The sequence below is a fragment of the Myodes glareolus genome, chromosome 22 (assembly GCF_982192425.1).
Source record: "Myodes glareolus chromosome 22, mMyoGla1.1, whole genome shotgun sequence".
NCBI lineage: Eukaryota > Metazoa > Chordata > Mammalia > Rodentia > Cricetidae > Myodes > Myodes glareolus.
Genome location: NC_142047.1, coordinates 22680244 through 22707764, shown reverse-complemented (window position 1 = coordinate 22707764; position 27521 = coordinate 22680244). Strand labels below are relative to the sequence as shown.

General features: G+C 43.8%; 1 protein-coding gene across 1 annotated transcript; it reads left to right on the top strand.

The window, feature by feature from the left end:
* The first annotated feature begins 1718 nt into the window (after positions 1-1718).
* Ces5a (carboxylesterase 5A) lies at positions 1719-27262 on the top strand. Its single transcript, XM_048428672.3, has 13 exons — positions 1719-1947; positions 2968-3172; positions 5846-5984; positions 7748-7881; positions 9728-9881; positions 12451-12555; positions 14593-14697; positions 16031-16171; positions 17639-17707; positions 18486-18633; positions 24786-24935; positions 26570-26642; positions 26719-27262. Exons 1-13 carry the CDS (start codon positions 1875-1877, stop codon positions 26948-26950), a joined length of 1728 nt encoding a protein of 575 aa, XP_048284629.3. The 5' UTR covers positions 1719-1874; the 3' UTR covers positions 26951-27262.
* The last annotated feature ends 259 nt before the right edge of the window (positions 27263-27521 follow it).

Sequence of the window (27521 nt, the reverse complement as noted above, 5' to 3'; positions counted from 1 at the left end):
AACATTTGTGCCTTCAGAACCAGTCATCTGGCTGTCGGCAAGTTTGGTCCTCTTGGAAACTTCTCTACTCTTTGTTAGGTTCCTGTGGCCTCACAGGCAGGTCTGGAAAGCATGCTCACTCTTGTGACCCTGGAACACATAATCACTAAATATCTGCAAAGCTGTCATCATTTGTAGCATTGGGAAACTGAGGCCCAAAGAAGAGAAAGGATTTGTTCAAAGACGCCTTCCATTCTGAGGGGGAATCAAGGTAGAATTCAGGTCTCCACTAAGGGTTGGGAGGCCATGAGCAGGAACATCCAGCAGGGCAAAAGTCGCATTCTTTATTGCCTTTTGAAGACTACGTGGGTAGGACATTCTTGTCTGCCTACTGTAGGGTCTGAGCAAATGCTTTGAAGTCTACAAAGCCATAAGGGTAGTCTGACTGCAGTCAGTGTACCGTGTACGCGTGTTGAAGCGTCCAGTGAACCCCACTCAGATGAAAAACATTAGTCAAAAAATAAAACCATTGAAAACATTTTGTGAATTCTCTCAGCAGCAAACATGTGCGTAAACATTCATTAGACTGTTTGCATGCTCAGTGTTATGTGTAAACAAATGAGTACCCCAACCCCGTCCCAGGCAAGCCTGGATGCTTTAGAAATTCCCATCCTTCCACCTACACATCCCCCAGAGGTGATGATCACCTCAAAGACGGGCAGTTTAAATAGTAGGCTTTAATACAAGCATCTCTTTTCTTCCTTAGCTGCAGTTTATGGTTCTCAACCCTCAGTTGTGTCCACCGTTGGTCACTGGGTTGCAAGGGAAATTCAAGAAGATATTTTTATTTTTTTAATATTAAAATACATTATCTTATTAAAAATATAACCTTTATTGAAAAATAGAACTTTTTTATCTTGATTACAGTTTTCCCCTCCCTCTATTTCTCCCAGATCCTCCCCACCTCCCCATCTGGATTCACCCCTTTTCTGTCTCTCATTAGAAACAGACAGGCTTTAAAGGGATACTAACAAAGTACAATATAATAAAATAAAACAAAACTAACACACTGGAATTGAATAAAACAAATAGAAAGGAAAGAAGCCAAGAGAAGGCACAAGAAACAGAGACCCAATCGTTTGACTCATAATATATCTACAAAGAACCTATAGGGTAATAAGAGAAAAGAAAAATTATAAATAAAGCAAAATTAAAATAAAAATTACAAGACAAAGTTAAAAAGAAGAAGAGCCCTGACATGACATTATGAGACAAGGAACTACATACGATGTCATTGAGTTTGTTTTCTCTCGGCCATCTACTGCTGGCGCACAGCCTATCCTTAAGAGTAGTTTATTACCCAGTGAGACTCCCTTGGAGGAAATTAAATTTTCATTTGCAAGTGATTATCAATTAGACATAGCTTCTGGGTTGGGAACGGTAGCATGTGTCCACTTTTTTCAGCTCTAGGACCATTTAGTGCAGACCCAAGCAGGCCCTGGGCATGGTGCCGCAGACTCTATGAGTTAATATGTATTTCAGTCTTAATGATTTAGAGGGCCCTAGACCCAGCAATCAGTTTGGCAGGATCAGGTCATCTAGTCATCAAGTCTTTTCAGCTTCGGCCATCCTTTGAGTTCCAAGTCAATAATATGCTTTTTCTCAGCACAGGTGTTAATCATTACCCACTCTGTATATAAACCAGAACAGGAATATCTCGCTTGGCCAATTCTCTGAAACTCTTGCTTTGATGTTGTTCATGATTTCTTCTGCATCCAGTGTCTTACCTGTTCAGCACCTGTATGCTCATAGGAAGTACTTTGTGATTCCTGGCTGAAGTTCTCTGAGGCCAACAGCTGCTGTGGATATCCAGACAGTTCAGGCAGGCCAACCAGATGTGTGGGGATTGGGTGCACCCTGGACATGCCCTAATCTGGGTCATTTGGATCTTTGCAGTCATCATCAGGGGTGAGATGGCCCGGGGGAGACAAGGGTTCTCAGGATGTGGGAAAGGGGTAGCACTTTCTACTAGGGGAAATGGACATATTTCCCAGAGGCCTTTGGGGGAACCATTGTGGGCTATGTAGACCCTTGGGGCTTCAGTGTCCAACGCTATTGAAAGTTTGGGACCAGAACCTCCTTCTCAGAGGCAGACAGAGTCAGAAGGATTGCTTCTGTCCTTGGGGTTCCTCATACCCAGTAAGGAAAGGCACCATCCCGGGCACTGGGGAGGCATGTGGACTGGAGTCTGTGCTCTGTGGTGTTGGTTCTGGAGACAGGACTTGCTCAAACAACAGAGCAGATAGTGCCAAGACTGCTGGGTCCTGCTAAGTAAGTAATTCAAGGCTTCATCTTCTGTGCAAAACCCAAGATGCTTGCATGCCTAGTCACCCAAAGCACCGTTTTCAAATGATTGGAAGTACAAGAGCTGATTCCAGCGGTCATCAACGTGAGACCTTTTCGCCGTTCTCACTGATCTATTTTCATTTTCATATGTAGCCAAAGCAGCTACCTAACTTATCCAAACAACAACTCAATTGATACTATTGCTCAGGAGTCCTCTAAACCAAAAGTTAAAGGTAATTTATTTAGTTTGTTAAAAAAATGCCATTCAGTAACTGCAGGCGATGATTGACATGTGGTGGTCTGTGGTGAGTATGGAAATGACTAGAGGGTGATAGACCCAGCAATCAGTTTGGCAGGATCGGGTCATCTACAGAGCTTCAAGGAAGGGGACAACTTTGGTGTAGAAGAAAAGTTTCTCCCCAAGGTCTTTGGTGTGGTGGTGGGTGCTTAGAAGCAACTGAGGCAGGTCCCCACAGTGGTGACTTCTCAAATGATCTTGAAAGCAGAGGATCTTGAGCCAAAGAGAAAGTCCCAGCTACTGTGGCCTCTGAGTGGAGGCCCACCCAGAACGGAGCCCTGGGGTGGCCGATTGTCTCCTTCTCTCTAGCCTGCTCCTCAGTTCTCCCTGGTGTGTTTCCTCAGGGTCTGAGACTGAAGAGCCACAAAGGTACACCAAGCTAGGATGGGTCAAGGGGAAGCAAGTCACTGTGCTGGGAAGCCTCGAACCTGTGAACGTGTTCCTGGGGATCCCTTTCGCTGCACCCCCTCTTGGAGACCTGCGATTTTCCAGTCCACGGCCTGCGATCCCCTGGCTCAACCTGAGAGAAGCCACATCCTATCCCAGTTTGTAAGTCACTGTGGCCTGTGGTTTTGGGGACTGGGAGAGATTGCTGAGGGGGAATATAGGTCATGAAGTTCAGAGGCAGGGGAGAGGAAAGATGGCCACGGGAGTGGGAGGACCACAGACCTCGGTGAGTGTCTCCATCGGGGCTCCCGTGCTGGCTGCTCAAGAGAACTGCTGGAGGCTTGTTAGAATTGTATGTGTTTCCTGGCCTCTCCTAAGCTTCATGATCAGAACCCTGTAAGCTGGGCCCAAGAGTCTGAAAGCTCTGAAAGCTTTGTGGGGTTCTGAACCCCGAGCAGGTGTAGGAAGTGCTGTGATGAGCTTCCCGAATCGTTCAATGAAAGACCTTCCTAGTGTTTCTGTGTGACCTTCACTCTGGGATGGCTTTTGTGATCAGTATGGATGAGGGATTCAGAGAGCAGAACCGCAGCATGCTCATGTGTGTGTGCGCGCGTGCGCGCGTGTGTATGTGCATGTGTGTGTGTGTGTGCTTAATTCCCGTAGTCTCAGCTGGGCTTAATGAAAGGCTAGGATTATAGTGGGGACTCTATAAATGCTTGTGTAATGACACCATGGCCACTGTATTAGTTACTTTTCTAGTCTCTGTGACCAAATTCTGACTGAAAACGATTTAACGGAGGAAGGGCTGATTTTGGTCCATAGTTTGAGCAGGTGCCACCAGTATAGCAGCGTCTGCAGCGGCAGGAGGCTGCAGCTGGGGCTCCGCACACCCAGGTGGATGAGAAAGCAGAGAGTAGGCTATGCTTCTTCTATTTTCTCCTTTTTTCTTTACCATGAGACCTCAGCCCATAGGTCACATTGGGGTAGATCCTCCCAGAGGAACACCTTCTACGTGATCCCAAATCCAGCTACAATGAAGATTAGCCATCACTAATGTCTCTGCAACACAAGGGGCCTGGGAGGTAGGCAGCTTCCAGCCAGCGAAGAGTTTCAAGGCTTGGTAGCTAACCGGTTCCCACGTTAGCTGTGCAAGAGTGATAAAGCACTGTATGGAGCAACGAGACGTGAAGATCCCAGGGATGTCCGGTTCTGGTTTTGTGAAGTTCTTAGATTGGGTCACATGGGGCTAAAGGAGGACCTTGGTACCAGGACATTCACAACACCCCAAAAGATGACTTCATGTGGTTCAGATGTGAACTGAAAATAATATGAAAAAATTATTAGTTGGTTATTTGTTTGTTTATCTATTCATTCACTTCTTTATTCAACTTGTTCAAAACCAACTCCAGAATCGGATATCATTAGGACTTGGGAATTGCCACAGTGGGCTAATGAGATTCTTCAGTTTACAAAGAGATTACATTCCAAGACATTACAAATTGAAAATACATTCACTTCATCTACCTTACCTATCCTACCATATACCATCCCCAACCATGTAATACATGGGTATGTGCTCCTGTGACACTATGGCCATTCACTTACAAACCGAGCATCTTGAGTCCTGGCCCACATGAAGATAAAGATCAAAACTCAGCATTAGAAGCCTGGTGTCTGTGGACTACATATTGATTTTTCATATTATAAAGTTGAGGAAAACATAGGATCATTGTGTGTTGAGGACTCAAGGAGCACGTAGACCAATCATGGTGGAGGACAGAGAAAAATAATCGGTAATTAAAATGTAGGGAGCCAAGGCAACCACCAGGGGGCAGAGAAAGCAACTAAGAGAGCCGAGAACCACCCAGCCCAGCCTTTAGGAAAGGTCAGGCTGCCTTTGTGGAAAGCAATGGGAACTGAATTTATGAATGACGACATACAAAGGAGCCAGGAGCATAAACACCCCAAAAGGAATATATTCCAGGGGTGGTTTCTCACTGTTCACTGGTGTCCACTTGTCTTTCAAGAAAACAACTAACAACAACTGAGCACTTAGGTACGGCAGAAACATCCACACGTTCAGTGTCTCTGGTCACTCTTTAGCCCTCTGGCTAAGATCAAGTGTAGTACATTCTCATTCTCAGCGTGCATAGGGCTCTATGCTAGAGACTGTGATTAATCCAGACTCACAGGATTTTCAGCTGCTCACAGATGAGTTGGAGAAGATCATAATGTGATGTACAAGCCTGGGGCAAGCTGTAGGGCACAATGCACACTCTGTGGGTGCTTCTAAGGAAGAGCTATGGACACTCAGAAAAATCTCGGAAGGCTTCCCGGAGGAGTGGTATTTGGACTGAATCTGAAAGAGAGGGATCGATGACTTTGAGCCAGAACATATTGGGAGAAGCAATCCAGGCAGAGGGAGCAAAGCCTGAGTGCTGGAGCCTTCCTGTGTCTCTCTGGATTCCTGGTATGGAGGCTGCTGGAAGATGCCTTTGCTCCTCTGGCTGTAAAAGAGAGACTGATCAGAGAGAACTCAGTGGTAGGTATAGACAGGGGTGTCCTTGCGGTTAATGATACAACTATTTTGAAAAATGAGCTTTCTTATCCAGGAACTGGATGAAAGGAAATCATCATTTTTTAGTTAGTCTGCCTGTTTCTGAAAGGAGGGGCTCGGAGCACAATCAGATTCTATTGTCCTGACATGCCTCTTGGCTCAGAAAAAATGACAGTGCCTTGCCTCTGTCCCAAGAACTACTGGCCCTCCTAGGAAGTCATACTGGCATAGATTGTGGAGATATTCTCTCTCTCTCTCTCTCTCTCTCTCTCTCTCAGGTGCTTTCAGAACCCAGAGTGGCTCGCCACATATCAAAAAGTGCTCCAAGTGCATTACCCTAAGTTTGAAGTCTCAGAAGACTGTCTGTACCTCAACATTCATGCGCCAGCCCATGCCGACTATGACTCCAGTCTCCCGGTAAGGCTGCCTGCTGCACTGGGCATCCACTAGCAGGCCTGGGCACCAGCTGGGCGTGGGGCATCTAGAATGAGACCGAGATCTTATTGAATAAGGGAAATTTCATTGCATAAGTAACTTACTTTTTAAAAATCATAAACAGTAGCTGTCCTCTGTCATTATCTCTGTTGGATATTTAAGTCATGGATATCATGACTTAACTTTCAATTTTTGTTTCATTTTGTTTTCCCCTCTCTGGTAAGTATCAAATTTGTCTGTGCAACTTAGAAAAGATACACTTTAATAGGATTCTGAATGTTTTCCAAGTTTGAGAACCCCCTTTTAAAAGAATGTAATTGAATAATTAAGCTTTTCTTACCTAATTAAGACAGTCAAGTACTGATGTCAGGTACTTCATTTAAGAACATAAGGAACCCTGTAGATGAAGGAAGGCTTTCTATGACCTGCATCTTAGCTGCACCCTCTCTCTCAGCACCCTCTCTCCCCATGCCTCTGTAATGGGAGAGTCTTCCTGTGGTTTCTGGCAGCAACAATTTTCAAACACGTACTGTGTGCCAGGCATCGGGCATGGTATCCCTTAACGCAGTGTGTAAGAATGGTTGAACTCACTTTGCAGATGAGGAAGTTAAGACACAAGGACTAATCATGTCCTTGCCCTATGTTGTACAGAGCCAGAGATTTTCTTCTCTTTTCCTGACTCAAGGGTGATACCCTGAAATATGGAGCTAGAAGAATGAAGGGGTTAAGATCTATGAAAGCAATGACAATACCATTTGAACAATATTTTGTGTTCATTGGTCCTAATCTTTCCGAAACAAGATAAAGCTTTTTGTACTCCCCACTTTGTCCATTTTTACATTGAAGATTTAAAAATGTAGAAACCTCTTCAGCTGATGTCTTAGTAATTTGTCTTATCACAGTGATAGAATGCCCAGACAAAAGCAACTTTAGGGAGAATGGGCTGATTTGGCTCACAGTTCTGGGGTTCAGTCTATCATGGCAGAGTTACAGCCTTAACAGACTGGAACAAGTGCTCACATGGATCCACAGCCAGGAACCAGAGTCAAGAATGCTGATACTCACCTTGCTTGCTTCTTTTAGCTCAGTCTAGGACTCTAGACCCACATTTGGACCACTTCAGGTATCCTAATGTAGCTACTCTTAATGTAATTAGTTAATCCTAATGTAATTGTAGTAGACCCACAATTACACCCAGAGGCTAGCCTAGACAATCCCTCTCATGCTTTCCTGGAAGCAAATCTCCTAGGTGACTCTAATGCAGTCTTCCTAATGCTGCAACCCTTTAATACAGTTCCTCATGTTGTGGTGACCTCCAACCATAAAATTAATTTTGTTGTTACTTCATAACTGTAATTTTGCCACTGTTATGAATCATAATGTAAATATATGTGTCTTCCAATGGTCTTGCACTGAGCAAACACTCTTCTAAAAGTTCTAACTATAGACTCTTATTTGGACCCCACAAAACCTCCTAAGTGAGATATTTATACTCTCTGCAGCACATGAGGGGAAACAAAAGCAAAAACAGAAGCAGTCCCCAGAGAGGTTGAGAAGCCTGTCAGTGTTCACTCAGCTAATGAAATCATCTGCTTGCTCAGAGGTCAGAGTTTATATGGGCCTTGTTCAAAAAATAAGTCCTTAGAGTCTACTTATGAAGAAGAATGAAGCATTTATATTTCCTCAATAAAAAACAATTGGAAGAGCGTTGGAAGGGATTGACTGGAAGGGTTCTGTCTCCTCAGGTCATGGTGTGGATACCAGGAGGTGGCTTTGAGACTGGCTCAGCCTCCATCTTTGACGGGTCTGCCCTGGCTGCCTATGAAGATGTGCTGATTGTGACCATCCAGTACCGCCTAGGAATATTTGGCTTCTTCACGTGAGTCTCTTCTCATGAATGACTCTGGAGACCACAAAGGGAAGCTTTACTGTAGCTGTGGTCAGTGGCTATCTACCTTAGGAGGAACGAACCTTTGGGACCATTGAGTAAATTAGGTCCTTACTAGTTAGACAATTTCACACATAAACACAAAGCCCCTCAAACCCTAGCAGTTTAAAAAGATTATTTCTCACCAAGGACTGTCCAAGTTTGTACCCCCAGTGGACAGGCATCCTTGCACACGGTTAACCAATGCTCTGGGACCCTTCCATCTTGTGGCTCTGATGCCCACTGTCTAGACCTGACTTTGGCCAGCAGCGAAGGAAATGTAAAGGGCCACACAGGGGACGTGTTTCTGCGTCAGCCTGAAGATGGCGCTCATCACTTCTGTTCACATACTGCTGGGCAAAGGAGACAAATAGAAAGGTAGCCCAGTGGTGTGACCTGGAATTGTGTGACTCTGAAAGGCCTGGTTGGGCAGGGGGGTGAATGCCACGGTGTTCATGGACTTTAGAATTTTATCCTTTAAAGAACGAGGGTCCTACTCTTAGCCTGCTGAGAGATATGTACCAGGAAATGTACTTTGGAAGAGACTGGAGGTTAGACCATGCTTGATGTCCATCCATTAACAAATGGGAGGCCAGTAAGGAGGACATAGCCATCTTATTGACTCTATACAGGGTTGAGTCATAAAAACAAGAGGTAGCAAATGCAACACACTGTGCCTGGCATCCATCTTTCTAGCAGTCCCATAACATGAGGGATCTGAGGTCTAGTTGGGTAAATGACTGGCCCAGCATCTCCCAGATAATGGATGGCCGGGCAATGAATTCTGTGCTGCAGTTTGTGATCTCAATGATTGTGGTGAGATGCTTCTGCACCTTGAGGGAGGAATGGGGCCATCATGGGACCTGCCATAGAGTGAAGGTTAAATTGGCAGGGCTTGGCGAGAACTGGAAATGAGAAGTTAGTCTTAGCCAGAATGATTACACACTGACAAAGGGATGTGGAAGGAGGAGCAGGTTGGGGACTGGAGGATGGTAGGATCCTGAAATTCCTCACTCAGAATGTGGGTCCTAGTGTTTTTTTTTTTTCCGTTATTTTCACGTGTTTCCAATGAATTGCTCAGTAATTCCTTCTAGATCTTTCTGGCAAGGAGATCTCTGTGCCTGAATTTTCTAGCCTCTTTAAATAGGATATGTATTTTGGAGGCATGCTCACAGATTTAACTGAAAAGAGCTGGCACAAACTTTGGCCATGGTGGTAGTTTGCCACTTCCCTATCCCCTCTGTCTAGCGTGGAGCGAGCATGGGGTGGTGGGATGTATAGCCCAGTCTTTCTCTCCTCTCACCTCTCAGTACCTTTTGCCAATGGCACATGCCGAAGCCCAAGTGACACAGTTTCTAGAGGTAACAGGGCAGAGAGAACCTAGAGAGGCAAAGAAGGCAATGTCCAGAACCATCCATCTCAAAGGCTATTACCTGTACACTTCTTGGGGCCATGTTGGGCACATCTGCTGCAGTGGGCACTGCTTTTGTTATCAGTAACTAGGCAATTTAGGACTTTGTCATTCACTGGAATGCCAGGATGACCTGGCCCAAGTGGCAGAGGTAATTCTCAGCAGCAGGATTTTTTCAGAATCCATGGGTTAAGGGGGGAGTCAAGAACACCCTAACATTGGACATACTATATTGCGTGTGTGCTTCTCTGGACTAAGCCTGTTGTCCTCAGCTCCTGTAGGGCTCTGGTGCTCAGTGTCCTGCCAGCTCACACCTGACAGAGAAAGGCGGGTCTGAAGGACATGTGGCAGCCACCTAAGAACTCTCACTTTGCCTCTTACCCCTAGCACACTGGACCAGCATGCCCCCGGGAACTGGGCCTTCCAGGACCAGCTGGCAGCCCTGTTATGGGTCAAGGAGAACATCAAGTTCTTCGGTGGAAACCCTGACTCCGTGACACTCTTTGGTGGCTCAGCAGGAGCCATAAGCATTTCTAGTCTCGTGAGTTTTCTGTTTTGTGACTTGGAAGACTCTTGGCCAGGGAGGTTATACACATAGAGACAAGACATCACAAGACAACAACATTGCTGCTGTTGTGATGAATACATGTAATATTTTTATTTCTTTGGGGTTAACCAATGAAAGTTTTATCAATTCTTTGAGTACTTCTTACATGCACACAATGTGTTTCGATCATATGCATCCCCTGACTCTTCCCTTGAATTCCTCCAGGATCTACCTCTCTCAACTTCATATCCTTTTTTATTTTTAATAGCCCACTGAGTTCAGTTTGGGCTGCCCATAGCCACATGGGTTTGGAGTAGTCGACTGGAGAGGAGTACACACATAAAAACTACCTATTGCTTCTTAGATAAATTCTAAGTCTGGGGCACAATCTCATTTCATGAGCAAGACAGCAGTCCCCAGGAGAGTTTAGATGAATTTCTACGGTCACACAATGAGTGATAATTTGAGGGGGGGGGGGGAATCCCTGTGTTTGTAGAGCTGAATCTCTACAATCTAGTCATCAGGGCTGATAAACCCTTGTTTGCAGCAGTCACAAACACACGCACACAAGCACGCACACAAGCGCACACACACATACACACACACACACACACACCCATGGTAGTAGGTGGCATCACATCTTGAACCAACAACCAGAGAGATGCATGCAGTTGGGATGGCTCGTTTTATTACCGCCATCTACTGAGAACTACCTTAGACCTTTCCAAGGCTAGCACCCCCTCTTTGGCTCTCCCTCTTAGAGATTCCACACTGTTTCCAAATACTGCCACCCTGGAAAGCACACATCTAACATTTGGACCTTCTGCGGGGGTTGCCACACAAACCATAGCATTGTTCGCTAGAAAGACCCCGCGAAAGCATGACTAACGAAAGAGGCATAGAAGCACACACATCCGGTGCGCACGCCTCACTGGGAGCTGGATACAGGCATTGTCCTTTGAGATCTGGTCTGCTGCCCAGAGTTTGGATACAAATCTTTTTTCATAGATCAGCTGCAGAACTCATTGCCTTTGAGCACAGTTTTTTGAGACTCTTTACAGGTGGCACCCGTATTTAAACGTCTGTATAAAGTCTCATGTAGTCTGCAAGGCAGCCTGTAGAAAACCACTCTTACGCGGTCACAACAGTCCTGTAGGTTCTTAGGGTCTTCTCTCAAAGATTTCACTCTTCTCTACACCAAATTTGACAGCAATATCTTTTAGTCACCCATCTCGATCACTTTTTCCCGAGACAGTTTTTCACATATGAAGCGCATTGATTTGCACTATATTCCCTTGATGGTGTTACCACAGCAACAAGTGCAGCTGACAATACAACTTTGGGAATAACATGCCCAACTCTTGGCGCAAGACTAGCAGGGTTAGAAGTGCTTGAATATACCAGAGAATGACTGTACCCAAGTAGGGAATTCCCTGACATAAATTTGCGTGTTAATCAGAGGTCAGTTACACAGAAGTGGGTTCAGAGGGCTTCTGCTCTACAGTGCCTGACACTAGTCGAAGTAACTTTATGTTCCCAGTAGTCATCTCTGAGGACTGTATTAATCCATTATCTCTATCTATCTATCTATCTATCTATCTATCTATCTATCTATCTATCTATCTATCTATCTATCCATCTATCCATCTATTATCTATCTATCTATTATCCATCTATCTATCTATCATCTATCTATCATCCATCTCTCTATCTATTATCTATCTATCTATCTATCTATCTATCTATCTATCTATCGTCTATCTATTATCTATCTATCTATCTATCTATTATCTATCTATTATCCATCTATCTATCTATCATCTATCTCTCTATCTATTATCTATCTATCTATCTATCTATCTATCTATCTATCTATCTATCGTCTATCTATTATCTATCTATCTATCTATCTATCTATCTATCTATCTATCATCTATCTATTATCTATCTATCTATCTATCATCTATCTATCTATCTATCTATCTATCTATCTATCTATCTATCTATCTATCTATCTATCACCCTTAATGAGTGAAATTGACCAGGTCCTGAGCGAACACTCATGTTCATTACTTCTACTCTAAACAAAAATTTCTATGACACGATGCAATTTTTGCTACAGTGTTTCAGAGAACTAAATTGATGCTCAGAAATATGAAGTGACTTGCCAATAGCAAGGGAGTAAAGGCGCTAGAAACCAGGACAGAATAGCTGACTCAGTGTTCCTGAAGCCAATCACGGAGGTGCACACCTGTAATCCTGGCACCTGAAGGCTGAGGCAGGAGGATGGGGGAAGCCTGGTCTATGGTGGGCTGTGAAGTTAGAGCCTGTCTAAAAAGCAGAAATAATTAATAAAGAAATAGGGACTTATAGAGGTGAAATAACTCATTTAAGCCTCTTTATCTAGTCCTCGAACTCCCAAGTAGGGCTTTCTAAGCCAAAGCAGAATTCTGAAGGGGACCTCCTGGGATGGTGTCTTTAAGGAAGGAGTTGGTGGCGTGTATGATAGGTGTGGTTCTGGGTTGACTGATGCTGAGTCTCCTACATTTTTTTTTTTTTGTAGATTCTGTCTCCTTTGAGCACGGGCTTGTTCCACAGGGCCATCATGGAGAGCGGAGTGGCCATCATTCCGAACCTGAAGGGCCTCGACGATAAGCGGAAAAGTGATGTAGGTAACTTCTCACCTCTTTCCCTCGGCCCCGGAAGCCCACAGGCTGCCAGCCTCTCATCCACTTAGACTTTTCTCACTGTCCATGTCCAGAAAACCTCATGCTAATCCAGGAGCAGTCTTGCGCCTGTATGGAAGGCTTGTTCAACAGGAAAGGGTTTAACTACACAGGATAGCTGTACTGTTGTACCCAAGGATGTGTGTAGGCATGTCAGTCATAGAGCAGTGGTTCTCAACCTGTGGATCGTGACCCCTGGGGGTCCAATGACCCTTTCCCAGGAGTTACCTAAGATGACTAGGTAACATAGATATTCACATTATGATTTATAACAGTAGCAAAATTACAGTTATGAAGTAGCAATGAAAATAATTTTGTGGTTGGGGGGGTCACCACAATATAAGGAACTGTATTAAAGGGTCACAGCATTAGCAAGGTGACCGCTGTCACAGAGGAAAGGAGTCCAGGTGCACAATGCAGCATTATTGTTGTGCCTGGGTGTGCACATGCGTGTGATAGTTCTTAAATAATTTTTGTGGGGGACACAAACCAGTCCCAGTTATTCTCAGTATTCTGTGTAGTTAGTCTTCTGTGCCTACCATATTTGATGTTATCCTAGCGTGCAATGCTGGAAAAGACTCTGGGGCTGTTCCCAGCTCTTTGGGGCAGATGGAGTGACTGTTGGGGTTTAGGGGGTGTGGTAGGATGCATGTCCCAGCTCCTTGCTCTGGGAATGATTCATTCTAGTGGTTGTCCTTTTTATTTATCTGTCTCTCCCTCTCTCCCTCCCTCCCTTCCTTCTTCCCTCCCCCTTCCCTCCCTACCTTCTTCATTCTGTTTGTTGTGAGGTGGATATCTCACTATTTTGCTCAGGATGGTCTCAAATTCCTGGCCTGAAGAGACCCTCCTATCTCAGCCTCTAGAGTTTGTGGGACTACACTCAATCACCACTTCCCTGAGCTTATATGGTTTATGTTTTAAACACAATGTAGACCATAGTATCCACGCCAAAGTCTAAACAGGGTCATAAAATTGTGGACTAGCTTCAGCGTAGATGAGTACTGATTTTGGTAGTGTTTAATCCAAAGCCCCCCAAAGTATTCATTGAGTGCACATAGGCCCAGTGCTGTTAGGATGCATGGCTTTACCAGAGGACAAAGCATACCCTCAACTAGAGAAGACAAGGTCTTCTTGTTACAGAGGACTTTAGCTGGAGTCTGAGGACTGGTGTGGAAGGTGGTCCTTAACTGACCGACTGTCACATGTAGACTCTGTATGTTGACTATGTATGCAGCTAATGTTGAATCCTCAAAGCACCAATGACTCCCAGAGGCTTAAGGGCAATTGTAGTCTTACAAATATGGAGAAGTTGATAGTAAAGCAAACAGTTGCCTAGCAACGGTCTGGGTAGCAAAGGTGTGAGACATTGGCGTGCTATGAGATCAGGGGAAGAAGGGCCTTGTGGGACTGCAGTGGTTGGAAGGGATGTCCTGGAGAAGGCAGCCCTTGGGCCTGAAAGGAAAGAAAAAAGTAAATTTTAATTGGGGAATGAAAACAAAAGCAAGATTAATATCTTTAAAGGTAGAGAAAAGACCCCTAGAGATTCCTGACCACGTGTAGGACTGAAGTTTGACCAGTACAGATAAACCCAGCAGGTCCCAAGGCCTGCCTCAGCTGATGTCTGGAACTTGCAAAGCTCTCTCTCACTCTTGGGGTTCCAGCTTCACTTAGCACTCCAACACCAGAACCTCGTGACATGGTAGCTGCGTCCACAGGACTGGCATGTCTGTGGCGAGGAAGTAACTCTGACTCCAGTCCACGGTCACAGACTGACAACTCAATCCCCTCAGCTCTGGCAGTCACTGGAGTCAGGATAATGGGGATCTAACCTCAGTGTAGCAGCACAGGCCTACAGAGAGGCAGGTGGCATCCTGGACTTCACATGCAAGGACTCTGGGCCGGGCAGGGGCCACTTTCCGGGCTTTCACTCCCCTGGGTGCGATCCTGACCACTGTCTTTTTTCTCTTCTCTGTGAACAGCTGCAGGTGGTTGCAGATGTCTGTGGTTGCAATGTTTCAGACTCCCAGGCTTTGCTGAAGTGCCTGAGGGAAAAGTCTTCCTTGGAGTTGCTGAGCCTTGGCAAGGTGAGGAGAGATGGGAAAATTTGTGTGGGTAATCAGGAGATGGTAGTGGCCAAACATTGTATCTGCTTTATTTGTTTTGATTGGAAACTTTGACAAGAGAGGGGTTGGCGATTCATGGCAACCTCTGAATGATGCGGGGTTTAAGACTCCTGCAAATGACTTAAGGTGGGAGATGGACATTGCTCAGCCCCGGTTGTTACTTAGATGTTGAAGGCATCTGGGAGGAGGGTCATGCTTGTGCCCCATAACCCCAGAAGCTAAACTCAAGATCAAGGGCTGGGAGTTCTGATTGGGAGTCTTTTTTTTTTCTGTTGTTGTTGCTATAGCAGAATATTCTGAACTATTAGCTGCCCGTGAAGGAACTGGCAGAGGTGCCAGTGCTGTAGGTATTCAATCAAAGTCTGGCTGGCACTAGAGAACCTTCAAGATGAGATGGCTAATCGGACTGGAGGGATTTTAAGGAATCTTCCAGTTTGAGACTCTTTGCTAGCCCTTGAATGATTAAGATTGTTACTTATCAGATTCAAATGTTTGTAGCTACTTGGCATGTGTAGAATATCCGCATTCTGGAGTCTATAAAGTGGATAATGGCTACCCGCCATTGTAAGTTCTTCATTGTAAGTTCTTCTCCCCAGTTCCCTACACAGGAACCTAAAAAGAGAAACCATGATCAGGGCTGTCGAGATAGCTTATCAAAAAAAAAAAAAAGGCATTTACTGCATAAGCTGAATGACCCCAGTTCAATGCCCAGAACCCACCTAAAGGTGAAAGGAGAGAAAACTCACACATAACACAGGTGTCCTCTGGCTTCCACACAGACACTCACAGACACTGCGTTATGTACATGCCACCCCCCACTTCTCTCTCTCTCTCTCTCTCTCTCTCTCTCTCTCTCTCTCTCTCGCACACACACACACACACACACACACACACACGATTAAAAAGGCACAGAAAAGGGTTCATACCTTCTTCCTTCATCCTGGCTACTCTTCCCCTCCCCATTTTGGCCAGAAGTTCTTAAACTCGAGCAGGCATCAGTATCCCCTGGGGGCAACTGCTCTCAGTGTTCCGTATTCAGCTACTGTGCTAGGCTACCATTTTTCTTTAGTTGATATTATTATTGTTGTTTTATTATTCGGTAGATGAGAAAGTATGGCACAGAAAAAATTTAGATATATTTCCTTTTAAGTAAATGACAGGACAGGTCAGAAACTAATGCATTTGACTGGGCCTCTAGTGTTTTGTTTTTCCTCTTTTCCGATGCCTTTGGACCATCTGGGGACTATAGTTTTATTAACAGAAGGAATTGCTGCTTTTTCTCTCTGTGTTGCAGAAAGCAAAGTCATTCACTCGAGTGGTCGATGGTTCTTTCTTTCCTGATGAACCGCTAGAACTGTTGTCTCAAAAGGCATTTAAAGCAGTTCCTTCTATCATTGGAGTCAATAACCAAGAATGTGGTTACATATTGCCCTTGGTAAGAATTCTGTATTTCCTCCCTACTTCTCCTTCAACAGCAAGGCAACTGTTTGCTTCCACTGATGATTCCCCATTTGATAAAAGTCGGAACCTATTGCTCTTTGGCAGCAGAATCTTCCCGCTGACTGGAAGAAGGTGTCTTAATCTGTTTGATGTCATTAAAATGCAATCCTTGGTGCCGGGAATTTTAATTTAGATGAGGTTTATTTGGCTTACGATTCTGGCCAATAGAAAGTAAAAACAGTGTGGTGACAACGTTTGAAGATGACTTCACAGGCTATGCCGCAGCATGATAGAGAAGAAGAAAGGGGGAAGGCTGAATGCAGAAGGGGCCCAACATAAAGAGGTGACCCGACTGGATAACAACTCATTATCTGGAAAACCAGCCAGGGCCTAGGAGAACTACAGTAATCTCTTCAAAAGATGGCGCACCTTTGACCTAATCACTTTCGCTGAGGTCCCACCTCTTAGAGATTTACCATCACACATTTACAATGGGTACGAAACTTGCAGCCCACGAATCTTTGGTTGGAAGTACTCAAACACATCTAAACTGTAGGCAAGAAGAACCAGGGTCTGGAGGATCAGTCATATGTCTGTCTTGTTCCGTATACAGATTTATTGCAAAAGAAGTAACTGTGTGAAGAGGAGAGAGTTGGATCCATTTGTCTTTACTAAAAACAGACAAACAAAAGAACTACAAATAGTTATTTAAAGTAAATACATTTACTATTTCAGATAGGTTTTGGAAATTTCATTCCTTCAAATTTTTTATGTCAGTCTTGGCCCTGGCATTCTGACTTCTGAGAAGAGTTCGTGTCTGCAGTGGAATTATGGAATGCAGGGAAATTGTACACCTAGAAATGCTAAACCTTCAGTAAGGACACTCACAGGTTCCTGCTTCCCATTGGGTCACACACTCCAGAGAGTGCGCATAATTAAGAGATGCTTTTCAGAGCATGCTCAAAGCATGCAGAACACACTGGGAAGAAGTCTTCTCTAGTGGGTGTCAGGATGGCGAGGCTAAGCCTCTCTGAGGAGGGCTGACTGAAGCATGGAGGGAAGCTTTCTGGACTCTGGACTTTAAGAAGCTTCACATCTGATTTAGAAGTTTGGAGAAGAGATCAAATTGATTATGATGTCAAAACTCACTTACCTAGACCAGCCTCTTTATTTTAAACTGGCAGGGGAAGGGGTGAGAGATAAAGGAATCAGTGACCATAACAATTGTGACCAGTCCCTGAAGTGCCTTTTCCATGTCAGGCACAGACCTAGCCGGGAGCTAACAAGCAGGCGCCATCTCTTCTACTTTATAGTTAAAGGAGATAACTTTCAGAGGGTGCAAGCGGTGCGCCTGTCTCCTAGCCAATAAGGAGACAGTGGTGTGTAACTCACTCATTTAGCCTCTGCTTTCCGAGCAACGCGCCCAGATGGTTTACAGAGAATACCCTTCTCCTTTCCGCAGAAGGACACCCCTGAGATCCTCCTCGGCTCCAACAAGTCTGTTGCTCTTAACTTGATACACGTTTTCCTGGTAAGTGACAGTGGGTGGTGTGACTCTCCAGAGAGTCATCCTCTTGGCAGAAATCCCTGCTCTATACATGAATTAGAGTAAAGACATTCCACTCTGATTAATTAATCAACTAGTTAATTCAGTAGCTTTTATTGGTTCACAACCATGCCCTCCTGGTTGTCTCCTGTACTCCTAGAACGACCCGTTGTAAAAACTGTAGCTGAGAAAACTGAGGCTGCAAGAAGCCAAAGGGCTTAGAGGCAGAGCTTGTTCCAGGGACGGGGACAGCTTTGTGGAAGTGTGGCCAGCGCGTCATACAGCACTTCCTTCTCTGAAGGTCCCTCCCGTTAGCTCGGTGTTCTGCTGTCACTATCTGGAAATTCTTAATAACTCTGGAACCCAGGACTCCAGATTTTCACTCGTACTTAGCACCATCAGTGTGTGTACTGTACGTGACTCAGAGCATGGGACGGAAATACAGACCTGTGGAAAAAATAATGGGTCTATGAGTTTGGAGCAACCATTCACTCTCTGCGTGTCTTAGTTTTCATATCTGTGCACTATTTTTAATACATGCTAGGATTTCTGTGTGTATGACATGAGGCAAAACATAGACAGCATTTACGAATTTGCCTGCCCAGGCAGGCTAATCCTTATTAATAGGTTGGCCATTGTTATTGACTTACCTTTCCTATGACTGTGATATTTTCTTTTCCTTTCTCTCCTTCCCTCCCTCCCTCCTTCCCTCTCTCCCTCCCTTTCTTCCTCCCTCCCCCACTTTTTTTCTTTCTTTTTGCAGCATATCCCTGCTCACTATTTGCACGTTGTAGCTGACGAGTACTTCCATGACATGCACTCCCTAACTGAGATCCGAGATTCTTTACTGGACTTGCTTGGAGATGTGTTCTTTGTGGTTCCCGGGCTGGTCACAGCTCGCTATCACCGAGGTGAGTCTGAAGAACTCCTCTCGAGGCTACAGACAGTGAGGTACAGTGAGGTAGGAGGCCGTGGGGGTTTGCGCTGTCCACTGAGGATCCCCTCCCCCACTGGTTGCTTCACCATGAGGATCTTTTTGGTGAGTCCCTGATGGAAGAATGCTGCTTCCATCTTTGCAGTTCCAGACCATGGACTACTTTTTCCGTTTACTTTCTTCACTTTTCTCCCTGGAGTTGGTTTTTTTTTTTTTTTTAATAAACATCTTAGCTGTAGGAGTGAGGGGGGAAGTGGGAGAGAAGAAAGCATCCTTGGGGAGGGGATGTAAAGCTAGTCTGCTCCTTTCATCCATTCCCCTCTCCCTTCTCCCCCCTCATTTTCCTTTCCTTTTCTTTTCTTGTAACAAACACTTAGCCGTGACCTCCGTTGTGCTTGATTTCGTTCTGTTTCCTGGAAATTTGGCAGTGAGCAGAATACATACCCTGCCACTGTTCTAGTGAGGAGGCCTGGAAAAAAGAAACAAACAAATTAACCCAGACTGTGCTTGATGGCGAGAAGTGCAGTGGCACCCAAGGACAGAGGCTGTGGGTTAGGTTGCCATGGGAGACCACTGTTGCGTTAGGTCTGCTAATGACAGGCAAGATGAGGACTGTTGAATTCGGTGACCTTGGCAACCACTTTAATGTAATGAGAAAAGAGTGGAAGCCTAATTTAAATGGTTCTAAGAAAATGGGGGAAATTGATCTGTAGACTCAATACGAAACAGCTTCAATCCTTTTGTAACAATTTTGTAGAAGTTAACAAAAAAATCTCTAAAATTTACATGAAAATGCAGCGATGGCCAAATCAATCTTAAGAAAGAGCAGCAAAATTAGAGGAGAAAGAATTCACTTGGTTTCAGAACTTATCACTGAGCTACGGTAACTGAGCAGGCCCCACCCCTCACTGTGGAGCTACGGCGATGGGCACAGTGGATGGTCCCAGGGTTAGAGGGAATCACTTTTTGTGGATGTCACCACTGGCCTGTTTCCCATGCTTTTGGGGGTTATCTCACTCATGGACACATGGGCAGCACTAACTGGGTTTAGTAGGTTAGAAAATTGAAAGATATGAAGTTGGGAAAGGGAAGAGGTAAGGTAGATATAGTCATTTTTCACTATGTACCTCTATAAAATTCTCAAAGTAAAGAAAAACTTACAAAGGAAAACACACGCCTTTAATTTCAGCACTCTAGAGGGAGAGGCAGGCAGATCTCTGAGTTTGAGGCCAGAATGGTCTACAGAGAGAGTTCCAGGACAGCCAGGGCTACACAGGGAAACATTGTCTGATACACACACACACACACACACACACACACACACACACACGCGCACACACACTAATAGCTGTGTTGGCTGAGGGTAGACAAGTCGAGCAATAGAACATAGTGAAGAACCCACTCTTCTATAGCTAAGAAGTGGAGCTGGAGCTCCAAGGGATGACTCAGTAGGTAGGGCGCTTGCTGCCAAGCCTGAGGACAAGAGTTCAATTCCCAGAGCCCACAGAGTGGCAGGAGAGAAGAAAACGTTGTCCCCTGTTTTGCACGTAAGTGCTATGGCATGCAGGTGTGTGAACACACACCACACACACACACACACACACACACACACACACACACAAACACTACACATGTGAGCTCACACATACACACAGGGTCTAACTGAAAACACTTGTAAGTGCCTCTGTTTTTTTTTCTGCTTTGTTTGTGTGATTTATGGTCCCAGAGGTTTATGGAAATCTCAATAACATATTACATCGTAAACTGATCACTAAGGTACCAGAAAACAGGTTTCAATGGCAACTTAGAACAAATAATATAAGCTTTATAAAGTTAGTATAGAACATCAGTAAAAAAGTCCTCAACAGCACCCAGCTAATCAGTGAAACCCAAAACTCAGATGTTGGTAGGATCAGAATCCATCACTTCCACACGAGAACTTTTGTTGTTGTTTCTGTTTTGTCTTTTAAAAGAATGTTTTGCTTCCACACAGGAAAAATAAATTAATAGAGGAACTCCAAACTTTGGAATTATTGAACAAAAGCTTTAAACTTTAAAAACTTAAAATTTAAAAAACTATTTTAAATAAACGGATTGGCAGGAATACCAACCACTATATCACCACCGCCTCAGTGAAAATCCGCTATTTTAAGTATGTTCAGATGTTTAAAGGAAGACATGAGAATAAATTATCACTAACTAGTGGCTACAAAGGGATATGATTTACTAGTAAAAAACCCATGAAATCGGGCGGTGGTGACACATACCATTAATATCAACAGTCAGGAGGCAGAGGCAGGCAGATTCCTATGAGTTTGAGGCCAGCCTGTTCTACAAGAGCTAGTTCCAGGACAGCCAGGGTTGTTGTACAGAGAAACCCTGTCTTGAAAAAACGAAAAAACAACAAAAAATATCATAAAAATAATAATAAAGAAAAAAACACATGAGAAGAAGCTGAATACCATGGAAAGACACACTAACTGAAACAAACAAGTTACTCAAGGGAGCCATTACAGATCTGAACACATGAAAGAAAGATCGAGGAACTTAGTTATAACACTTGAGACTCTTAATCCAAAAGAGAAAAAAGAGTGAAGGAAGATGGACACAGCAAAAAGAAATCCTGTGGGACAATTTGATCAATCAAGTTTCTGTATAATAGGATCCCACGAAAGACAGGAGAGAACACAGCGTCAGGAAAAATAAGTAAGACACAAAGGTTCCAAAGTTGTTGAAGGTCCAGCATCTAAGAATTTCAACAACCCCCATCTAGGAAAAGCTCAGAGACCACAAAGAGAAAAATCATAGCTAAAGCCGAAGAGAGATAAGAGAGCTTCAAGGACACCGTGAGGGAGCGGACACTTGTCATCTAGAAATGAGATTATCATAGCATCTATCTAGAGAAATGATGCTGAGCAGAAAGCATGGGGGTGACATAGTCACAGTGCTGTAAGATGAAATAGCCAAGGCTGCTAACCGAGAATTAGGTCTCTGGTAAAACCGTCCTTCAGAAAAGAAGAAGAAATTATGACATTTCAAGGAACACAGACCTTGAGCTCACAGCTGACAACCTTGCCAGGGAAGAAAATGAGTCTTTCAAAGATTTTAAGCTGAAAGAAAGGGCTGCAGAAAACATTTCAAAACAGGTAAATAACACAGTGACACTAACCTTGTAGGAAAATATGAAAGTCTTTATTAATTCATTTTTGTTTATAACACCCCCTTTCCCAAATGATTTTAAAGACAATTTCATAAGACAATTATATATCTTCTAGTAACATACAATGTATAGAGATATAAATTTTAGTCTTAACAGTTTTTAGGCTATCAAAAGTAAATTAAAATTAATTTGAACTTTATTATAAGTTAAGATGTGAGTGACAAATATTGAACGTTAATTTAGAAAATAACTAAAAATATGTGGTAGAAGGAGTAAGAGGATGATGCACCAGAAAATTCTGGTATAAAAGAAGGCAGAAGCAGAGCAACTGAAAAGCAAAGCTGCTGTAAGAGACACAGAAAACAACAAAACAGTGGAAGTCAGCCTTCCCTCTTATGTTAAATGTAAATGGACTCATCTCTCAGTAGGCAGCTGTTGGAGAGGGACTGAAGAAACTCTGGCACCTGCTATAAGAAGAGATTCGTCTGAGAACCAAGGGCGCACATTGGCTGAAAGAGAAAGAATGGGAAAGATATTCAGTGCAAACAGCCACCAGAAGAGACCTGGGCCTGCTGCATGAGTCAGACACAATAAATCTGGAGACAGAAAGTGTGGCAAGACACAGGGAAGGTGTTATAAAAGGGCATCTGCACCCAAAAAGCACTGGAATTAAAGACCTGTGTGTACTTTATGATAGAGCCACGGAATCCATGAAGTAAAGGTTACAGTAAAAGCTTGAAGGGATAGTTTTATTATAATAGTTTGAGGCTTTAACATCACATTTTCAATGACAGGGCAATTGTGCAAAATATGAAGAGGGAAATAGAAAATGAGAATAATACTATAAATCAAACAGGCCTAACAACGCATAAAGAGCGTTACATCCAGCAGCCATTGGAGCCCTCATTTTTCTTGTGGACGTGTGAGATCCTCCAGGATAAACCACACATTTGTCCACAGAACAAACCTCAGCACATCTGAAAGAGTGGAGTATGACCCCAGAGGAGTGCAATCAGAAATCAGTAAGAGGAATTATGAAACTCAAGCATGGAAAAATTAAACGACATAATTTTCACACGTCAAATATTATGGCAAAATCTGGATGACAAAACATTTAGTGCTCTAACCGTTTTTATGTAACTCTTGTAAGTGAAATGATGCGATATTTGTCCTTTTTGTGGTCTAGCTTATTAGCACAATGCCTGAAGGTTTATCTGCTTACTATTATATATCAGGACTCCTTTGTGGCACTGAGGAGTATTCTTTGTCTGTATATACCACATTTAGTTATGGTCATTTGAGTGGTTCTCTCTGTGATGGTGGTGAATTATGCTGTTTGGACACACATGTACAGATAGCCATTCTCTGCACATCAGAGGCTGGATCACTGGAACACACAAGCATTCTACAGTTTGAAGAACGGCATTTTACTTTCTGCAGCAGCTGTGTTATTCCCCCCCACACACCAATGCATAAGAACAGCAGTTCCCCTGCCGCATCAGCGCTGGGAGGGTTAACTATCACATATGTGTAGATAGGGGCGAAGTGTCATCCAGTTACAGTGTTGGTTTGTGTTTCCCCAGTAATTAGACAAGTTGGGGTGTTGCCAGGCTCTTCTCTGACATTTTAAAATGAACTTTTAAAACTAACACAAAATAATGGATCTTATGATGAGATTTCATACATATATGTCATGGATTCTCCCTCCCACATATCGGTCTCCTGTCCCTACCCCACCGGTTGTTTGTCCCCTTCCTGCCCCTAAACAACTTTCCTTCTGCCTCCTCTGTCTCCTCTTCCTCTCTCTCTCTTGATCTCCCTCCATATGTATGTGTATATATATATATATATATACAAGTTTGTATGAATACCACATATAAGAGAAAATGTGAAACATTTCCCCAGCATTGTCACATCTCTTAGCCAAATGTTTGTGCAAATCCTTTGCTTCTTTTTTCTTTGATCTGAGAATTACTTATTTTCTTTCAGGGATTCTTCATATATTATACAAATTAATTCTTTTTTTTTGAGATGATTTGCAAGACATTCTGTGAGTTGATGTCTTGCTCTGTTGATAACGTTCAATAACTGGAAACTGATTTTAAATTTTCATGCACAATCCTTTAGCTACATTATCTTTGTTAATTGTGTATTTTGTGTCATATGTTAGAAGTCAGTTCCAAACAAAGACATTTCCAAAGAAAGATTTATTTTTGTTGTTTTTAAGTGTGTATATGTATTGTGTTGATGACGGTGTTCTGTGTGGTGAGTTCATGATTATACGCAGATTTGCAAAACCTCCCCAAATGCTACATTTGAAATAGGTGCTTTTTATTATCTGTAGAAAGGTAATAGAAAGAGGGGGAGTAAAATAAGCAGAAGGCAGATGTTTCGTGGTGTCTTGCTGCAAGAGATGCTCAGAAATGAGCCAATAACTGAAGGAAAAATGGAGACCAAGGATATGTGTGTTGGTGTGTGTACATGTGAGTGCCTGTGCTCAAGTGTGTGTGCTCAAGTATGTGTGTGCATTGTTACAGAGAGAGCTCCTTTGTAGAACAGAGGAAGGGTTGCATGTGTGTGGATTATTCTGGAAGGAGGGGATTTCTCTGTGTGCCTCCAGACGTCTGAACCAGGGTCAAGGAGAGGAAGTTACAAGGTGTATTTGGGGCTCAGTATGAAAGCATTTTTCTTGTTTTAATGAGTAGAATTCATTTCTTCTCAGCGTGTGTATGGGTTGTAACATCTTTGTCACTGGGGATGAGAAGATCGCTATGGAGGGGAGATTCAGACTCAAACAAGAAAAGAAAGAAGAGAGGCAGGAAGGAAGGGAAGGCTCGTGGACAGGCAGGCTGGTTTATGCGGCCTCTGAGTTATCACCCTTCTGGGTCTGTAAATTTGGACTGACAGGTCGGGATGCAGGACCGCACCTTACTTGAGTACACACCTGATGTTTTCTGTCTTTTCCTCAGATGCTGGTGCACCCGTCTACTTTTATGAGTTTCAGCACCGACCCCAGTGCTTTAAAAACACAAGGCCGGCCTTTGTGAAGGCCGACCACACAGATGAAGTCCGCTTTGTCTTTGGAGGTCCTTTTCTGAAGGGCGATATAGCCATGTTTGGTAAGTGACTAGCTGCGAGCTCCTGCAGGCACATGGAAGGTGGGGTGAGGTGAGAAGAGTCAATTCCCCACTGCGTACGTAAAACTCTGCTTGCCTGTCACCATACACGAGTCAGTAAGGACTTGCTGGCTGGGATTTAATCACCTGAGGAGTTTACAAGCACATGCATCATACACACACACACACACACACACACACTGAAAACTTACAAGCAAATCACACATGGGAAATACCAGTAAAACATTTAGGTTAAATCGCCATGAAATGGAGGCTCTTCACTAATTCAAACTGGCCTGTGACACAGAATAGAACTGTTACTGAGTTTGTAGACTGTGGTTTAATCTTTTATTTCTCTATCCATCCTTGTTTTAGAGATAACAAGGTAGATACTGCTAAGATTTTTATAAGATTGAAACTAAGCAATCATCATAGAGCAAACCACGAGTGCTTAATACAGGAAGCTCACACGCCCAACCTGTGACGAAAGGCCTCTCCAGCTAGGAAACAAGGAACAGCCTTAGGGCGAGGGAGGTACTGGCCTTGAAATCTAGAGTCTCTGAAGTCTATAGAAAAGAGCAAGCTAATAAAAACTTAAACAACTTATGGACAAGTAGATATGTAGGTGACTTTTGATGTATGCAACCCTCTCAATTTTAGTTACGGCAGAAGAACAGGAGACTACCCTTGGCCGGTGAATCACTCTTTCTTAAGTCAATCTATGTTTGGAAGAACAGTACATTTAAGAGGTGTATTAGAGAAAAGGAGGGAAACAATTTCACTAGAATATTGGATACTCATACTATGTTTAATGCAACCTTAAATGCAATCACATATATGTATGTTTGAATGCATATATTATGATTTTATAGAACAACACTTGTCAGATTTACAAATGACCATGTAGAACTAGTAGATGCTATTCCCAGTACAACCTCTATAGAACGAGCAAGATACAAATATGTACCCACCCATAAGCAAATGTGTGGAGAAGGGCCAGCCTGCACATGGCACAGGTGGAACCTGTCTTCCTGGATGTATCAAAGACATCAGAAATAATGCTTGCTTTTGAGTAGGCAGCTAAGTACCTGCAGGGAAGTGATGAGATTTACCTTTCTCCTGTGCTACTATTGCAAGTGAGGGCAAAGTGATTTGAGGGTTTGCTGATGCTATAAGCAAATGACATTGTTTTATAGAAAGACTGTAGCATCTCTGGAAATGGTTATTGTTAGGGGCATCTTGGAATCAATCTTTTGCAGATAGCAGAGGTTGACTGTAGTTAATGAGAGAGACAGACAGACACACACATAGAAAAAGAGAGAGATGGAGGGAGGGATGGAGGGAAGAAGAGAGAGAGAGAGAGAGAGAGAGAGAGAGAGAGAGAGAGAGAGAGAGAATATCCCAAGAATCCTGCATTCAATTGGGTATGGCTAGAGTGAGGTCCATTGAGGAAGGTATGTTCAGCTTGCATTGTTTGGAAGCCAGGATTCCTTGGGTGATGCCTCAGCTGCATATGGGAGCTAGGACTTATTTGTAGGGAGTCAGAGAGGGGCCAAGTTAAGAACAGCCTTCCCGAATGGGAGAAGCTTCAGGCCCAGGTGAAGCTGGTGAGCAGCTGGATTTGTGTTCATCTGCAGAGGAAGCCACTGAGGAAGAGAAGTCGCTAAGCAGGAAGATAATGAAATACTGGGCTAACTTCGCCAGGAGCGGGTGAGTGAACCAGCTGGCCTCCTTGCAGTCTGGCGTCTGAGGCTGACCACCTCATCGGAGTCTGCTCTCATTTCAGGGATCCTAACGGGGCTGGCCTGCCTCTGTGGCCAGTCTACGACCAGGACGAGCAGTACCTGAAGTTGGATTTGAACATCAGTGTCGGACAGAGACTGAAAGATCGGAGAGTGGAATTCTGGACGGATACCCTCCCCCTTATCATGTCTGCGTCAGAAGCAATGCCTAGTCCCTCTTCCTCCTTAATCCTCTTTTCTCTACCGCTGTCTTTCCTTTTCTCTATCGCCCTTTAGAAGTCATCACTGTGTAGTTTGAATTTTTTTCCTTTTTCTAAGGTTCCCTTTAACCATTGTCCTCATTCCCAGTTGAGCTGCTTTCTGTGGGAATCTCTGTCCACTAATCTGCTTTAGCTGGTGTTTTATGGACTTAGGGCTGAACCTCATGAAATTCTTTTCAATGTCAAAAAATTCAATTTGTCTTGAAAGGTAATGAGATTTTCTCAATGAGTCTGAAGGAGGCCTGGCCCATCCCTTGCCATATAATGATCCTGTTACTCACATGAAATAAAATCAGAATGCAAAATATATGCAAAATATATAACAGAATTTAATTTGTGCGGATAAATCCCTGCCCTCCCACACCATTCAAGATACAGATGCTGAGTAAAATGGGAGTCCCTTAACCTCACTGCAGTAGACTTTTTAGTGTGAGCCAAGTCCTGGGCACTTCTGGCTTTGAGCTAAGTCTTAGTGAGACATGTGTGGGAGAGGGTCATGCTCGAAAGTGTTCTTCTCTGATGTCATTCAGGGTCCAGGAAATTAGAGATCTAAAACCAGAGAGCAAAGGTCAGGCTGGCATGAGGAG

What these genes read in the sequence shown, in the direction of transcription:
- Ces5a (XM_048428672.3), top strand. Translation starts at nt 1,875, where the DNA reads ATGTGTGGGGATTGGGTGCACCCTGGACATGCCCTAATCTGGGTCATT. An exon ending in ACTATGACTCCAGTCTCCCG is followed by an intron (nt 5,985 to 7,747) that starts GTAAGGCTGCCT and finishes CTGTCTCCTCAG; the next exon opens with GTCATGGTGTGGATACCAGG. An exon ending in GTGGTTACATATTGCCCTTG is followed by an intron (nt 16,172 to 17,638) that starts GTAAGAATTCTG and finishes TCCTTTCCGCAG; the next exon opens with AAGGACACCCCTGAGATCCT.